The 19,294-nt window shown below is 41.1% G+C and overlaps 1 protein-coding gene across 2 annotated transcripts in view; it reads left to right on the plus strand.

Annotated features, from left to right (window-relative positions):
• Positions 1–19,294, plus strand: part of GLRA2 (glycine receptor alpha 2) — a gene marked incomplete at both ends in the record, with an annotated part of 195,577 nt that overhangs the window by 151,971 nt on the left and 24,312 nt on the right. For both annotated transcript variants that reach the window (XM_082681722.1, XM_082681721.1), the window contains one exon: positions 7,042–7,191. In XM_082681722.1, the coding sequence (XP_082537848.1) occupies positions 7,042–7,191 (150 nt within the window). The remainder of the gene's footprint in view (positions 1–7,041; positions 7,192–19,294) is intronic.

The following is a 19,294-nucleotide window of genomic DNA, read 5'->3' on the forward strand; positions in this document are numbered from 1 at the left end:
GCACTGCCATCTTAGATGAGTGACACCCAAGGTGGCTGCAGAAAGGTTAAGTCCTAATGACCTCTTGGGAGATTTCAGAGGCCCTGAAGCAGTGTATATGACTTCTGCCCACATTCCACTGGGGAAATCTTGTTTACTGGTGTCCCAGGAAGAGGAAATGGGATTCACAAGAACTTGGCCAATCTCTGCTATGGGAGAGACACACACACACACACACACACACACACACACACACACACACACACACACAGAGAGAGAGAAACTATAGGAGTGAATGAATTTATTGAGGACCTGAAGATACAGGGAAAATAGAAGAGGAAAGAGTTCAAGGACCACAGATAAGAAATCGAAGAAGATTCAGCAAAGGATTCAGAGATGTTGTTAGAAAGCTTGGAAGAGAACTGACTCTGTGTAGAGTTGAGAGTGTCAGGAGAGAAGGTAAATTTCTATATGGAGGGAAAATGTCTACTTTTGCTAAGACTCTTGCTTTTGAGACAAAGAAATCCAAGCTAATTACAAAAGGCCTTATATATCTATACCCCACCTCAAAACCATAACTAGCTTATCTTTACAAGCAGTCTGAAACCCAGATGCCTCTGCCTGGAAGTTGTGTTGGCCCAGCCTACCTGTCCATACCTCACCATGCACTTCCCCGGTACCCAGCACATCCCAGTCACTGGATTGCTGACCATCCTCAAGCCCACCTATTCTCTCCCATCTTCATGGTTTGCTTTCATAGCTTCTTCCACCCATCAAAGTCCTGGCTTTCCTCAAGCCCTAAGTCAAATGTCACGCCATCCAGGAACGAAGCCTTTTCTGATTTTCCCTGTCACTACTGAACTCCCCACATCTTCCAGCCACCTTTTGGTTTTTCCTCTACTTTGGCATATGAGACCACCTGCTTTGCATCAGTTTTATGTTCACTTGACTGTCTCCCTCACTAGACCGTGGTTTTCTCAAGCACCAAATAGGGCCACCGAGATTTACATCCCCAGGACAAACCAGACAACACTGCAGTCTATGTCAGGGGCTGGCAAACATTTTCTGTACAGGGTCACATAGTATTTTAGGATTTCCAGACCATATGGTCTCTGTCACAACTACTCAACTGTGCCATTTTACTGTAAAAGCTGCCGTGGACAATATATAAATGAATGAGTATGGCTGTGTTCCAATAAAACTATTTATAGAACGTGGTGGGGCAGATTCGATTCATAGGTCCTAATTTGCTGCTCCCTGACCTATGTGAATGGCGCTTTCTGGAGCACAGCATGAACAGGTTCCCCTGGGGTATCATCTGGGGAGTCCTGGGAAGAATCAATGTGCATCTTAGTTATTCTTGTATTTCTGCCCCACCTCCCACCAGCACCTACTACAGTGCCTTCCACATAGTAGGCCCTCAGCGTTTATGTTTCTGAATTAAATATACCTGGAGAGATAACACTAAATGAATCATACTAGCATTTTGAGAGCTTCATTAATTTGAAAACTGTTTTGCAAGACTGTAGTAATGTAGTTCAGGAAGGGCTCATGTAAGCCCAGGAATCATAAAAATAATGTGACAGGAAAAAATGTGAGGTAAAAACATCTAAGAATTAGCAGCCAAAGGGAGAGAATGTGACATCAGAGCTGGATGGAAGTAACAAAAAGGCATTTCAATCCTGAGAGACCAGCACTGAAGGACATCCCATCATACGTAACAGATGTCTCACAGCACCACCTAAATCCGTGTGAATAATGCAGTTAATGCCAGCACTTCAATGCTGGAAAGATGATCATGATTTGGAGGAAACTCGGAGACCAACCAAAATCATTAAGAGACTGAAAGGATTTGTTTATGAGCAGTTATAAAAGAAGCCAAATACGTGCCTGGCCTGCTGATGGCTAGAAGGAGAGGGGGGAAAGGTTTACAAATGACTGAGTGCTATAAACACTAGCAAGGGGAGGAATGATGGTGAGTTCTACTGCACTTAGCTTTTGGTATGGACATCTATCAGGCACTGACAAATTCTTCTCATTATTAGGTCTTAAAACATTCAAAGGCCATCTGAATAACATATAACCGGAATGCTGTGATTGGTAATGTTCGATTATTACAGGAGAATAGGACTGCTCCAGGACAGCAAATACAAGAAAATTATTGCTTATTAAGGAAAGAAACATTCCAGGAATGCTTGGTGAGCTGAGAGAATTTAAATGCACTAACAGTCCACTCTCAGAAATACCCAGTATGTGCAATTGTGGGTAATGTTATATAGTAAAGAATTGTTGAAGTTAAAGTACAAAAATGGAAAGATGGCCAGCTATTTCCTTCATTCCTTCCTTCTGTCATTCAATCATCCATTTATCCATCCATCCCACATATCTAATGTTTACTCACTATTTGCCAGGTCCAGGGCTGGTGGTGATACAAAGAGTAATACTACACAGGACCTTTCTTAAAAAAAAAAAAAAGTTTACAGTCTAGTGAGTCTAGTGGTTGGGTCAGGGAAGCTGCTGGACTGAAAAAGAACAGACAGGCTCAATAGAGAGTTATAAGGGAGCAAGGAAAAGTGGCCCCCAACCCAGATGAGACAAAAGTAGGAAGGTTAGGGATGCTTCCCAGAGGAGCTGGTATCCAAGCCAAGTCACGAAGGATTCTGAGTCATCTGTTAATCAGAAAGACTGAGAATAAGCATCGCAGGTGCTATACCACTTTGTCACAACATATGTGGGACTGCCAAGTAGTTCAGATTGATGGAGACAAATAGTGCAAGGCAGGTGGTAACCTTAAAAATAATAATTGGAATATATTAGGACAGTGGGCAGTTTTTATTTTCCTTGTTGATTTTTCTGTCTCTTCCAAGATTTTTCTATTAACAAAATCACACCCTTATGTAGTCAAATAATTACAAACATTTATATAGTACTTACTCTGTGCCAAACACTATTCTAAGCACTTTGCATACATTAAGTGATTTTATCCACATAACTCTACGAAATAGCTACTATTATTTTCCTTTATACAGATGAGGAGGGGAAGCAGAGACAGGTTAAACAATTTGGCAAAGTTAGAGTAACAACAGAGCAGTGTTTCTTACTTCGGGCATCTCATTCTAGAGTCTCTGCTTTTACATCCTCTATGCTCCTACTAACTTTCTAAGTCAGGAGCATATTTTCTTAGCATTTACTCCCATAATCCCAGTCTAAAAATTGACCTAACAAATAATCAGAGATATAGTTAAATATCTGGTGGGGGGGGGGAAGAATATTCATAGCTCCCAAATTTACAGTAGCATAAAATGAAACTAAAAATCACCTAAATATCCTATCATACAGAATGATTAATGATGGTATAGACAATTATACAAGCACTGGAAATTATGATTTAGAAGAAAGTTAAATTACATGGGAAATGCTCACTACAAAGGTCAAAGGGAAGTGCAAGGTACAAAAGGTATAATCCCAGTAGTATGTTTGTGTGTGTCCAGAAAGGAGATTCGCTAGTCAGACTGGGTTCCAATTCCAATCTTAGCTCCGCCACCTTTTAGCTTTCTCACTTTGGGTAATAATTTAACCTCTCTGTACCCCACTTTCCTCACCAGAAAATGGGGGTAATACAGTTGTCATAATGGTTAGAAAATTAATATATGTAAAATGCATAAATTCTGGATGGCAAACACTCAGTAACAACTATCAAAAAACAGGAAACCCTATTTAAAAATTAGAACTAGATAGTACACATTCACATAGGCAGTTGAATAAGAATCGTTTGTAGTCTGTGGTCCAACATGTTACAACTTCATCTAATTATTTTCCCCCTCCTGTTTAAAAAAATAATTGGAAGTTGAGTGAGATGAAAGGAACTTTGCATTGCAAGTAAAAAGTATTTGCTTTCAGAATCTGCTTTATCAAATAAGATGTACAAAGCACTCAACCAATCACAGAAGGGTCATAAAAGTTTCCTTTTTAACCAGATACCTTCCCAAGGCTACAGCCCTGATATTTTACTTTGGTTGAATATCTTGATTTGTGATAGTTTACAACTATTTAACCTCAACATAATGAAAGCCATATATCACAAACCCACAGCTAACATCATACTCAACAGTGAAAAGCTGAAAGCATTTCCTCTAAGATCAGGAACAAGACAAGGATGCCCACTCTTGCCACTTTTATCCAACATGGTATTGGAAGTCCTAGCCACTGCAATCAGAAAATAAGAAATAAAAGGAATCCAAATTGGAAAAGAAGAAGTAAAACTGTCACTGTTTGCAGACGACATGATACTATACATAGAAAATCCTAAAGATGCCACCTGATACTACTAGAGCTCATCAATGAATTTGGTAAAATTGCTGCATAAAAAAATTAATATACAGAAATCTGTTACTTTTCTATACACTAACAACAAAATATCAGAAAGAGTAATTAAGGAAACAATCCCATTTATCATCACATCAAAAAGAATGAAATACCTAGGAATAAACCTACCTAAGGAGGTAAAAGCCTCTACTTAGAAAACTATAAAACACTGATAAAAGAAATTGAAGATGACACAAACAGATGGACAGATATACCACATTCTTGGATTGGAAAAATTAATATTGTTAAAACGATGATACTACCCAAGGCAATCTACAGATTCAATGAAATCCCTATTAAAATACTAATGGCATTTTTCAAAGAACGAGAATAATTGTAAAATTTGTATGGAAATACAAAAGACCCCGAATAGCCAAAACAATCTGGAGAAAGAACAGAGCTGAAGGAATCATTCTCCCTGACTTCAGACTATACTACAAAGTTATAGTAAACAAAACAGTATGGTACTGGCACAAAAACAGACACACAGATCAATGGAACCGGACAGACAGCCCAGAAATAAACCCACACATTTATGGTCCACTAATCTTCAAGAAAGGAGGCAAGAATATATAATGGAGAAAAGACAGTCTCTTTGATAAGTGGTGCTGGGAAAACTGGACAGTTATATGTAAAAGAATGAAATTAGAACACCATATACAAAAATAAACTCAAAATGGATTAAAGACCTAAATATAAGATCAGAAACCATAAACATCCTAGAGGAAAACATAGGCAGAACACTGTTTGACATAAATCACATCAATATTTTTTTTGGATCTGTCTCCTAAAGCAAAGGAAATAAAAGCAAAAATAAACAAGGAGCACCTAATCAAACTTAAAAGTTTTTGCACAGCAAAGGAAATCATGAGCAAAATGAAAAGACAACCTCTGGAATGGGAGAAAATATTTGCAAATGATATGATCAATAAGGGGTTAATATCCAAAATATATAAACAGCTTATACAACTCAACATCAAAAAAAAACAAACAACTTGGGCTTCCCTGGTGGCGCAGTGGTTGAGAGTCCGCCTGCGATGCAGGGGACACGGGTTCGTGCCCCGGTCCGGGAAGATCCCACATGCTGCGGAGCGGCTGGGCCCGTGAGCCATGGCCACTGAGCCTGCGCGTCCGGAGCCTGTGCTCCACAACAGGAGAGGCCACAACAGTGAGAGGCCCGCGTACCACAAAAAAACCCCCAAAAAACCAAAAAATAAAACAACTTGATTAAAAAAGTGGGCAGAAAACCCGAATACACATTTCTCCAAAGAGGACATGCAGATGGCCAACAGGCACATGACAAGATGTTCAACATCGCTAATCATCAGGGAAATGCAAATCAAAACAACAGTAAGATGTCACCTCACACCTGTCAGTATGGCAACCATCAGAAAGAACACAAATAACAAATGTTGGCGAGGATGTGGAGAAAAGGGGTGCAGCCACTAGGGAAAACAGTATGGAGGTTTCTAAAAAAACTAAAAATAGAACTACCATATGACCCAGCAATTCCACTCCTGGGTATATATCTGAAAAAAACAAAAACACTAATTCGAAAAGATACATGCACCCCAGTGTTCATAGCAGCATTATTTAGAATTGCCAAGATATGGAAGCAACCTAAGTGTCCATCAATAGATGTATGGATAAAGAAGATGTGGTGTGTATACACACACACACACACAATGGAATGCTACTCAGCATAAAAAAGAACTAAATTTTGCCATGTGCAACTAAGTCAGACAGAGAAAGACAAATACTGTACGATATCACTTATGTGTGGAATCTAAAAAATACAACAAACTAGTGACTATAACAATAAAGAAAAGAGGGAAGAGATATGGGAACACATGTATATGTATAACTGATGCACTTTGTTATAAAGCAGAAACTAACACACCATTGTAAAGCAATTATACTCCAATAAAGATGTAAAAAAAAAAAAAAACGACTCACAGATATAGAGAACGAACTAGTGGTTACCAGTGGGGCAAGGGAAGAAGGGAGGGGCAATTTAGGGGTAGGGGATTAAGAGGTAAAAACTATTGTGTATAAAATAAGCTACAAGGGGAATACAGCCAACATTTTAAAATAACTACAAATGGAGTACAACCTTTAAAAATTGTGAATCACTATATTATACACCTGTAACTTGTATAATATTGTATATTTCAATAAAAAAAAGAAGAAACTTGTTTCTGCATCAGTTAGGATCAAAAGCTGAATGGAAATTACAAATTGGTTTTTGAAGGACCCAAAGCCAGATATAGTTTATTTCTCATCCAAGTTTTGGAATTATCTTAATGAGTTTTTAAATGGTAAGAAAAAATAGAAGGAAATGAGCAGTTTCAAGAGTAGCACCCACTGTTTTACCTCAAAGTTTTTTCTTTCTTTTTTTTTTTCACGAAGGCAGTTCTTGTAGTCACCTTTGGAGCTGGTCTCAGGGATGAGGCTACTTGAGCAGGTGGGCTACACTGAGAGAAATGGAACAAGGGCCTGGGGCAGGGGGGCATGTAACTTTCACTGCTCTGCCCAGAATCTGCAAAGTGGGATGGAAAACGCTTAAGCACTTTCTTAAGGAAAGCCTAGAAAATAATCCTTGATGAAGGGAAATGACGTTATTCTGCTGCTCACACCATAAGGAGCCTGGTTTCCCCACAAGTTTTCACGGTGTCTCTGTCTCTCCCTCTCTCTCAGGTCTCCTACGTAAAAGCGATTGACATCTGGATGGCAGTGTGCCTTCTGTTTGTGTTTGCAGCCTTACTGGAATATGCAGCAGTGAACTTTGTCTCCAGGCAGCACAAGGAGTTTCTGCGGCTCCGGAGAAGGCAGAAGAGGCAGAATAAGGTACAGTTGACCCTGAGTGCAGACAAAGTCAGGTAGAGCTCGAGGTGGTTATCCAGGCAATGTAATTTATAAAATAGAACAATACATAGCGAGCAAGAAGCTGAAGTTAATTTTTGTCCTGATTCAGCCTTCTATACTGAATTCCTGCTCAGGTTAGTCCTTTAAAATTGGGACAGAGTTGTCACATTTAGCAAATAAAATTCATCAAGAGATGAATGGATAAAACAGATGTGGTGTATACACATACACACACACACACACACACACACACACACACACACACTGGAATATTACTCAGCCATAAAAAAGAATGGAATAATGCCATTTGGAACAACATGGATGGACCTAGAGATTATCATACTAAGTGAAATAAGTGAGACAGAGAAAGAGCAATATCATGTGATATCACTTATATGTGGAATCTAAAAAAAATGATTCAAATGAACTTATTTACAAAACAGAAATAGACTCACAGACATAGAAAACAAACTTATGGTTACCAAAGGGGAAAGGGGGAAGAGGGATAAACCAGGAGTTTGGGATTAACACATACACACTACTATATATAAAATAGATAACCAACAAGGACCTACTGTATAGCACAGGGAACTATACTCAATATCTTGTAATAACCTATAAGGGAAAAGAATGCGAAAAAGAATACACACACACACACACATACATATACATATATATAACTGAATCGCTTGGCTATACACCTGAAACTAACACAACATTGTAAATTTACTATACTTCAATTTAAAAAATATATAGGGCACACAGTTAAGCCTGAATTTCAGATAAATAATAAATATTTAGTATAAGTACATCCGAGATGTTGCATGGAACAGACTTATATTAATAAATTATTTGTTGTTTATCTGAAATTTAAATGTAACTGGGAGCCCTGTGTTTTACCTAGCAACTGTAGTTGGAGATATATATTCCGTTTGACAAAATTATTTTAAAATCCTGTTGTTTTGAACATTGATAATTTGTGTGCGTGTCTTTGCTCACAAAACTGCTTTTTTTATGAATTGCTCGGCTTTATGTAAATAAGGTCCCTACTCATGTTGATTTCAACCTGATAAATCCAATTAGACTGATCTCATTGTCTCAACTTTAATTTTAATGCAGAAACCCAAAACTTACATTATCTAGAAGTTTGAGGTTGGAAATACATGGCTCGAAACCTCCAGTTCAGTGGTTCCCAAACTTGCCTGCACATTAGAATAGCTTGGAGATCTTTCAAAAATCCCAAACCGGGTCTTCCCTGGTGGCGTAGTGGTTGAGGGTCCGCCTGCCGATGCAGGGGACACGGGTTCGCGCCCCGGTCCGGGAAGATCCCACGTGCTGCGGAGCGGCTGGGCCCGTGAGCCATGGCCGCTTGGGCCTGCGCGTCCGGAGCCTGTGCTCCGCAATGGGAGAGGCCGCAACAGTGAGAGGCCCGCGTACCGCAAAAAAAAAAAAAAAAAAAATCCCAAACCTTGGCCATACCCCATACCCATTAATCCCAGTCTCGGAATGGGGCACAGGTGTATCTTCTGAAGGTCCCCAGGCAATGCCAGTGTGCAGACACATTTGGGAAGCAGTGCCCTGGTTTATAACTTAATTTCATATAGGACTCCAGAAGCCTTGCACTTGCTTTCAGTTTCAGATTCTGGGAGAGAAATATGCTCTTTGATACGGAGAACTCCAGTGCCTGTAACAATACACTAGCGAACTGAAGTCAAAATTTTACATACAAGAGATGAGAGAGAGTTTTCAAAATCTGTTCCCCCTAAAAAATGATACATTAAACTTGCTGGGAGCCTAGAAGATAGCATGGAAGATCATGTGGGATCATGGGAGGAACCTTTTTTCGAAATGGAAAATAAAAGAACATGTTTGACAACAGGAATACTGTAGCAAAAAGGGAGAAATCAACAACGCAGTGAAAGGACACCATAATTTCTAGGAAAAACAAAAAAACCTTTAGAAGATGAGAAAGGGTGAAATCCAGAACCAAGGGTCAGGGGTGGCCTTACACGAGGACAGATATTTCAGCCATTTTAATAATGACTTAAATTAGTGTCAGTTCATTGATGAGGATACCAAAGCACGGTTAAATAATTTGCCCGTGCTCATGCGCCACGAAGTAGCACAGCAAGATCTGAGGTGTGATGCTGTGTCTCCAGAGCCCATGTGCTACACCACTGTACCGACAAAATGGAAGAATGACACTGGTAGTTGGATGATGGTACGATGTAGAGCTCCTAATTGCTCCTATCATTTCCAAGGATTATGAGGCAGGTTACCAGCTGAAAATGGCATGGAAAGGAGGAATGTAGAAGGTTTAAGGAGGAAAGATATAGTATTAAATAGTAGTTTGGGAGAATAAAAAAGCCATTGCTCAAGGAGAGAGATGGGGTCAGAATGCTGAGGCAGAGGTAGTGGGAGAGCCCAGCTGAGGTGTGTGGTTATGAATTTAAAGTTTACGATTAAATTTAAAACTTTAATTAAAACAATCAGCAGGTGCCCCTTTGCAGTCAAAGCTCTTACTATCATTGACAATTGACTTTTGAAAAAAAAAAGGAGGGGGAGGCATTTCCAATTATTTGTCCCTTAGGAAACGGCATCTTTCCAAAGTAGCACTTTCCAATTTTTTTGAGTCTGAATTATGTTTAGAAAAAATGGTAACAAGAGCTCACACTGATTGAGGGGTTACTATAAACCATACTTTCCATACAAGAATTGATTTAGTCCCCACAACTGTGAGCACTGTGATCATACAGCCCAGTTTACTGCAGAAAGTCCTGTTTCTGCCTATTTTCCTGATGCCCTGTGTAATTTAGCATTTGTCTTGGATTATTCATTTTAAACCAAAACACTTATTAATAGTTGCATTAAAATAAACTCAGATGGGTTTGGTGGACCTCTACTCTATACATCTGCTTTCTGTCATGGTGTGATCTTCTTTCTGGGTTGGGGGTACACAGGTGCAGTACACAAGTTCTCACTTTAACATGTGTTGAAATCTAAAAAATAACCATCCCCATCCCTGGCCTCTGTTCTTGACCCTTTCCAGAAGCAATGTCATAACTAACACTCTTTCCAGGATAGCTGGAAGGGAGCTTGCTGATAAAATGAAGTGCACTCAGACACAAGAGGCTAGGGATAAACCTTTCTTTCTTTTGGTCTGTCAGTGATGAGATACTGCTGTCCTGCTGGCCATTTGGGGCACCAGCCTTGGCCCATGACACGGTATACAAAACCTAGAAAGCCACTAGGCTACCCTTTGGTGGGGTCAGTGGAAAACATGAGAAAATCCTAAGTTCAGTGAACATGAGACCAACAAAATAGAGGCTGAGCAGTCTTGCTGTGGGCATCTAAATGCTCATGATTGAATGGCTTTGTCATTTCTTGATGATTTAAATCTGTAATTGTCTTACTGTTTGATAATTACTGTAAAATAAAAAAGCATCAACATTATAGAGCTGGATTGTCCGAGCCACTTTCCACTATCAAAACTGTCCTTGTTGGGATCAGTTAAGTGGTCATCCTGCCAATAATGAAGGCAGTGTTCTTATCTCCACTGTACAGATGAGGAGAGGAAAGCCCTGAGAGGTTAGGTAAAACGCCCAAAGCCACACACGCAGGCAGCCTGGCTCCAGCGTTCCGGGCCTCAGCTGCTGCTCTGCAGAGTTCACATCATTTTACATCTTACATTCTGATCCAGAATCTCTCTCCCACTCACACACTTGAAACAAACATCTCTAATGCACCCTAATATTTTCTATTCAGTTTTTTTAAGGCTGGTCCATCAGGGATGAGATTAGGGTGAGGCAAGTGAGATTAAGTCACACAAGTACAGGGTCAGATCTTGTATTTATTTAAATTTGGTAGTTTTTCCCCATGGCTTTTTGCATTAATAAGGAATTTTTCAAATATTGCATTAAAATATTGACCTGAAGTACTGGGGTTTTGGCACCCCCCTTACATTTTGCACCTGAGACCTTACCTTGCCCTAGTTCCAGCCCAGCTGGTCTTGAACCATTAGACTTTCACAGACCCTAATAGGTTGTGGCCTGAGTTTAAAAACAAAAACAAGGCCACCATGTTAAAATGTTCAATATTCCCAATAAAAAAGTCATCTCTTTAATTTCCCATTAGGAAACTGACCTCCCCAACACAATCCAGCCTGATTCTTTAGACGGTGTAAGAAAATCCCAGCGCAGATTACTTCCCAAAGTGACACTGGCATGATGTTCAAGGAAGATGTTTACTGAGAGAGCCCTGAGATTACATTTACTTACATGGGAAGAGTGCCGGGTGTTTATTGAACCGTCAAGTTATGAAACGGGGTCACTTTCAAGGAGGGGACCAGGCAATTTGCAACTAGGCGTATCTGCTTTACCTTTTCTACATCTCAAAAAGCAGCCAATTTTATCAAAGCAGAGTTTCTCAGCAACAATCAAGGTGAGATCTTCACGGACAGAACTTGCAAATCCCTATGGTTGGGCCAACCCCAGCCTGTTAGAAGTTGATGTGCCCCAGGTCTAAGTAGTAAAATCCTATTTTTATGTTACGCCCTCAGCTCCAGTAACTTTTCACACCATGTGATGGCTTAACAACTTCCCCATAAGAACTTTAAAGCCTCACCTGCGCTTCTCTCGCCCTGTCTTTTTATATCTGGCCACACCACTCCTGACTTCGGCATTGTGCCTGATTTCAGGTTTCCAGTTACCCATAGAGCTCTGACTGCTTTATTTTCAGTGACTAAACAAATTGTAGCTGCTTGAGAACATGGCTACGGCTTCTAGGCCACCTGAGGATGAGCCGCCTTTTAAGGGAATGTTGTGAACACACTGTTTAGACTTCAACCTCCCCGGAAGAAAAGACGGGGCCTCAACCTAATTAGACAACAGGGTGAGAATGTGAGGCCCTGACCAAAATGTCTCACGTGACAGTAACTTGGAAAAGTCCTCATTTTTTTTGCAATTTTGCCTTTCCCTCCCTTCATTTCCCTGTCCTTTAATTCTTAGATTGCCAATTTCCCAAAAGATAACTTCCTAGTAATCTGAAATATATATACATATAACTGAATCACTTTGCTGTACATCTGAAAGTAACACAAAATTGTAAATCAACTATACTTCAATTTAAAAATAAGAATTTCCTGATCCTACCGGGTGGAAATGATACCACTCTTTCAAGCACGCATAGTATGTAATTTGTTCCTTTCATAAGGTGTCACTTTCTACCCATTTGTTGTACGCTTTACAGAAGAATATAAAATTGAAATGTATTGGGGGGGTTATTTAGGACACTCTACCTAGAAATACTTGAATCCTGCTCTTAACCAATCATCTTCCCTTTGGAGGGGAATTGGACCCCTCCAATTCCCCTCCATTGGACCTATTGGAGGGGAATAAACCTACAAGAACAGTAGCTACTTTATCGTTATCCAGGTTTTAGCCTCAAATCCCAGTGCACTGCCCCAGGAGGGGAACAACTTAGAAGCCCTGTCCCTCCACTCGGAAGGTCCAGAGCCCTGCACTATTTCCTCCTCAATGTTCCAAGGCCCTTAGATCTTCCCATTCCAGTGGGGCGGAAGCCCCACTGGTGAAGGCCAGAAGACAAGGACCCAGAGCAAATGGTCACCTGGGAGTGGCTTTTTCACACCCATGGGGTCCTGGAAAGTCCCCAGTCAGACCAACACTCCTTCCCCTTAAGGACCAAAGTCTCCTTCCTCTCTTTCTGGAGACACCCCTTCAAACACTTAAGGATGGTGAGCCGGCAGGTCTTCTCAAAGTTTCTGAGCTAAACTGACCAACTCTTTCCTATGATACAGCTTACAGCCTCTTAGCACACTGCTCACCCTTTCTCTAGTTCGCTAGTGACATCTTGAAGTATGAGTCACAGAATGTGATAGTGCAGGCATGATCAGCATGTAATACAGAAAAGCAGGAATATCCCCTCTCTTTATCTGTACTTTTTTTTTGTTTTGTTTTTGTTTTTGCGGTATGCGGCCCTCTCACTGCTGTGGCCTCTCCCGTTGCGGAGCGCAGGCTCTGGACGCGCAGGCGCGGCGGCCATGGCTCACAGGCCCAGCCGCTCCACGGCACGCGGGATCCTCCCGGGCCGGGGCACGAACCCGTGTCCCCTGCATCGGCAGGCGGACTCTCAACCACTGCGCCACCAGGGAAGCCCTATCTGCACTTTTTAATAGAGCAGTAAATTACAGTAGTGCTTTTCAGTAGTCATATTCCACGATTGGCTCATTTTGACGTTGCTAATGCTTGTTCATTTCCCAAGTCTTTTTTTTCCTATTAATACATATAGCTGTCAAGTTATCTGTTCTTGATTATGTGCTTGATTTTTTTCAAACCTAAAGAAAGGACTTTATATTTATTGCTATAAATATTCACCTCGTTGGATCTGGCCCATTTTTTAGAATGTATTAATCTTCTTGATAGTGATTTACTCATCTGGAAAATCAGCTACTACTTCTAGCTTTTTAACACTGACAAATAGGTGTCAATGCCCTTCAAGCAAAGGCCACCAGGAGCAAGCTGGTAGTTAAGTTGGGTTTACTACTCTTTGCAGTGAGGGGGAACATAGAGAGGGCTCTAAACTGGGCGATTTGGGAGGAAAGACTACGGAAGCAGAGGTTTGCTCTAGACTGGATGCTGTCAGAAAGCAAGGGAAATTCAGTGATTAGGTATCTCAATAAATCTTATTTATAGGAGGGCAGACTAGAGTGAAAATAAAACTATATTTGGTAAAGAAGCAGCAGTCACTCATTTTAACTGAAAGAAAGATGTTTAGTATTTTCTGGCTGTCATAGTGACCTTGTTTTCATCTGTGCTTAGATAACATTATGAAGTGGCCTTGTTTTGTCTCACTCTATCATGGTCTCAGAGTAACCCTGAGCTTGGTATTCTGTGAGATTACTACAACTGGCAACATTCAAATGGAGGCTCTGTAATCTACCAGCTCTGTGACCCTGGCAGGTTACTTAAAAAAAAAAAAAACCTACCTGTGCCTCAGTTTTCTCATCTGTAAATAGAGTTAATATGTATTCACCTCATAGGACTGTGGTGAGAATAAAATGACTTCCCATGGGTAAAGCTCCTAAAATAGGCCCTGGTATGTGCTAAGTTCTACATTTAGTGATTGCTTGTTTTAGTATCCACTTTCTGCACCACAAGGGTATGTGGTAGACTCAGAGTCATAAAGGTTTTGCTCAATGTATGGGGGAACATAGTCTACAGATTAAAATCAACTATCTTACAATACAGCAACAGGCTGCCGACCTGCTCCCTCCCCCATTTTTACTCCTCTCGTCTTTCTTCCACAAAGGGAAATTAGACTGCACAGCAAGATGTCAGCCAGGTACAGCTATTTTTATAATCATAGGGTTGAAATAATGAATTCGTGCTCTTACTCTACAGTGTCCAAACAAGAGAAGTAGAAAGATTGAGGCTAAGCTGAATTCTTCCATTTTACCTCCCACTGCTAAGATGTAGTTTAGCCACAGCCAGTCAGTACAAGGGCACTTTTCTCAAAGTTACAGAGCCCATTAAGACCCTGCCAACCCAATTAGAATGTAAACGGACTTTGAAAGAAGGCTGCTGAAATGCAGATGTCACTACCACTAAGCCTAACTGACCAAACAAATCTAAGCAAACAGGGGACCCACTGAACTATATTCAGAGTAAGGTCAACCTTTGATAATCTTGCTTTTTAAGGTCTCACCTTTTTCTTCCTCTCCAAAGGATTAGAGCAGTGGTTCTCAACCTGGGCTATTCTGCCCTCCCCCCACAAGGCACATTTGACAATGTCTGGAGATATGTTTGGTTGTTACAGCCAAGGGACGGATGCTACTAGTCCCTAGTGGGTAGAGGCCAGGGATGCTGCTAAACATCCTACAGTGCACAGGACAGTGCCCACGGCAAAGGATGACCCAGCCCTAAATGTTGACAGTTCCACGGTGGAGAAATCCTTGCTTTAGAACATTGGTAGGTTACACTTCTCAGTACGAAACATTCTAGGTTATTTTCTGTTTCTTGTATGTAAATTGTGCCACCCTTGCAAACACCCGCCCACCAAGGCAGGAGAGCACTTCCGGTTCTGCTAACATCAGTCAGGGTCAATTCCTGCTTGATTCACATTCACGTGGGGCCCATTGGGTGATGGCCAGTTGTCTTTCCCTTACATTAGAAAAAGGCAAATTCTATTCAGCAGCCTACCTTCTAAAAATTGATTTATTTATTCAAATGCACACTCAACTGAGTAGGAAGGAAAACTGCATCTGATTGGCTTCATTCATTAAGACACAATTCATGTGGATGCCTCCTACCCCCTAAAAAGATCTCTGATGCTATGCATAGCTTCACGCATGAAGTAAGGCAGGGTCACATCTGGAAAATACTAGGTTCAGACTCTGAATTAACATCCTGATTCTGAGAGATGAAGATGCTTGTATGTGGGTAGGGAAAAAAAATTAAGCTCTTTATCACACCTATTTCGGGAATGCTCATTGATGTGAAGAGTCATAATGTAAACTTATTTTTAGGATTAACATGTGAACATGTGTGGTTCAACAGGCGCACACATCCACGTTTGGTGTTAAAGAGAAAGGGAAGGCAGTAGGACAGCATTAAACAAGCAACAAACAGTGTTGTTCATTCTAGAGAAAACCCAGTGGGGAACTCTTAAAGTGGGTTTGTTACTCAGATTGGGAGAATGCCTAGGAATCCTCACTCCGCAGACCAGCACAGGAATTGAGAATAACCAACAACAAGTGCACTTGTCCGGTTGCAGACTGCAATGAACAATTCACAGGTGGTGCTGGTGTATGGACTCCACCTTGACCGTCCTGCTCTAGATCAGTACTTCTCCAGCTTTGGTGCACGTGAGCATCACCTGAAGCCTAGGCAACACACAGAACTCTGGGCTCCAGCCCGAGAGACGCTGACTCAGTAGGTCAGAGCCTGGGACTTTTGCAACATTTGCGGGCCAGGTGATTCTGATGCTGCTGGTCCAGAGACCCACACTTTGAGTAGTGAGGCTCCAGAGAACTCTGTAAAACGGCTTTCGGTAAGAAAATGCCGTGATTACCTCATACCTTTGCTACTAACGTGTCCATAGTCATGTCAAGGACATTAACCTCAGAGATTCCACGTTGGGAAACTAGCCACTGAAAGATTAACAAACAGAAAATACTTTATAAAGGTATTTTTAGATTGAAGATCCCTACAGGTCTCCTTTTTCCTTGTCCTTGGAAGGAAGCTTTTTTTTTTCCTTTCAGGAAGAATGCAGTGCAACAGTGTATGTTCTCTCTTGTCATTTAGCATTTTTTCCATGTTCTGCCACATGTTTGCACAAAGTGCTTAAAGAGGATTTCATACATCATTAATTAAGGTAACAACTGCTTCCTTAGCAAGCAGGATGTTGAAGAGGTTGTAAATGCTTCTCCTGGGAGGCAGGAGGCATGTTTGGTTTTTGTCTTAAAGGTTGAGGGGTTCAGATGAGGCTTTCACAGACCTGTGTGGATTAGGAGTTTGGACTTAACTGTGAAAGCCAGCAAGAAAAAAGAAATGTCACTGTACTTTGTAATTCCCCTATACCACCAAGGTACAGAGCTGATACTTGTCAGGGGTATAGAGGCCTGAAATATTTTTCAGTTGTTCCTTCTTCCCAGCTTCTTCCATTTTGTTAGGTATTGTGACAGACTGTTCTTTTAGGGCATCCAGTATGGAATTCCCTTTTGCAAGATGCAAAGTGACTTGCAGAAGCAGCCTTACAAATTAAATGCCTGTCTTTGTAGTGTCTCCCTCCAATTCCTTCTTTCATCTCAGGCTATTTCCCATTATCTCTATTTTCTTTACTACCTTCCTTCCTACTAGGTCATATTTTTCTGACTCTGATTTTCTTCTCTTCAAAATTTTCACTTTCCCTTACCTTCAGACTATTTTATTGATTCATTCACTCATATATTCAGTGTAGATGTATTGCACACTTTCTACAAGCAATCCACAAAGTCTGCCCTTGGGATGCTCACAGGCCACGGAGAGACAGAAAATGTGTCGGCTTATTAGTCTATGTACATATGATATATTGTGATACAGACACTACGGTAAACGCTGTGGACGCCCCACCCATATCCCCACGGCACTCTCTGCTTCTAAATACAGTGGTGGCTTCCTACTACAAGTTCTGCTCTGCCTTGGTGTGAGGAGAAGGAGGGTGTCTTAGGCCCCAGAAGCATGCTCCAGTTTTGCAGGGCAAGCTGGCAACACTGAGGGCTTACTCCAGGAACAGCCCTCCATCAGTAACCGCTGGGGGCGGGGGTTAAATATACCAACTTCCTTGTCCCTCTGAGGCATGTTCTACACTGGCTCCCAGGGGTTCCAAGTGGCACTGAGCCCCAGGTGCCCACACTGTAACCTTTGTACCAATGCACCTTTGACATTGTTTCTTTCCCCACCTCACTTTCCCACTCCTCTACTGGTGCCTCCTGAGATTGCCTCCTGAGATCGCCTCCCGAGATGACCTCCCATATAAACTATCTGTACTCATATCTTTGTCTCAGGGCCTTCTAGAAAAAGCCAACTAAGACAGTACCAAGCCAACACGTGTGCTCCCTCAGGGTTGAGTAACAAGACAGGAAGCTGGAGAGGTGAACAGGTGCTAGGCAAGGAAAGGCTCCACACCATGCTAAGAGGGTTGAACTTCCTCCTCAGGGCAATGGGGAGACACTAAGTTTTTAAGTAGGGAGGGGATGCCATGGTGAAATTTGCATTATGAGAAAAAAGTCCAGTTGGGCACTATGGAAAATGCTTCAAACAGAGCAGGACAGGAGGCAAGAGGAAGAGGAGATGGTTCTTGTTTTAATCAATACCAGAGATAATGAGGGACTGAAAGGTAACAAGAAATTAAATAATTTCTAAAAAATTAAGAAAGCAAAATCACCCACTCTTCTCACTTTTATTCAAGATAATCCTAGCCACAGAAATTAGGCAAGAAAAAGAAATAAAAGGCATCTAAATTGGAAAGGAAGAAGTAAAACTGTCACTTTTTAGAAAACCCTAAAGATTCCACCAAAAACCTGTTAGAACTAGTAAATGAATTCAGTACAGTCACAGAATACAAAAATCAATATACAAAAATCTGTGGCATTTCTATACACTAATAACAAACTATCAGAAATAAATTAAGAAAACTATCCCTTTTACAGTTGCATTAAAAAGAATAAAATACCTAGAAATAAATTTAACCAAAGAGGGAAAAGACCTGGGCACTGAAAACTTTAAGACACTAATGAAAGAAATCAAAGACACAAATGGAAAGGTATTCCATGCTCATGGATTGGGAGAATAGTTAAAATGTCCATCCTACCCAAAGCAATCTACAGATTGCAATCCCAATCAAAATTCCAACGGCATATTTCACAGAACTAGAACAAATAATTCTAAAATTTGTATGGAACCACAAAATATCCCAAATAGCCAAAACAATCTTGAGAAAGAAGAACAAGATTCTGGTTCTGGTGGCGCAGTGGTTGAGAGTCCACCTGCCGATGCAGAGGACATGGGTTCGTGCCCCGGTCCGGGAAAAGTCCACATGCCGTGGAGCGGCTGGGCCCATGAGCCATGGCCGCTGAGCCTGCGCGTCCAGAGCCTGTGCTCCCCAACGGGAGAGGCCACAACAGTGAGAGGCCCACGTACCGCAAAAAGAAAAAAAAGAAGAAGAACAAAGCTGGAGGCATCACATGCTATGATTTGAAACTAAACAACAAAGCTATAGTAATCAAAACAGTATGGTACTGGCACAAAAACAGATCAATGGAACACAAAGGGCACCCCAAAATAAACCCACACATATATGGACAATTAACTAACAAAGGAGCAAAGAATATCCTAAGGGAGGACACTCTCTTCAATAAATGGTGTTAGGGAAACTGGACAGCCACACACAAAAGAATGAAACTGGACCACTATCTTATACTATACACAAAAATTAACTCAAAATGGATTAAAGACTTCAATGTAACACCTGAATCCATAAAATTCCTGGAAGAAATCATAGGCAGTTAGCTCCTTGACATCAGTCTTAC

Source organism: Grampus griseus, assembly GCF_964374135.1.
Source record: "Grampus griseus genome assembly, chromosome: X".
Taxonomy (NCBI): Eukaryota; Metazoa; Chordata; class Mammalia; order Artiodactyla; family Delphinidae; genus Grampus; species Grampus griseus.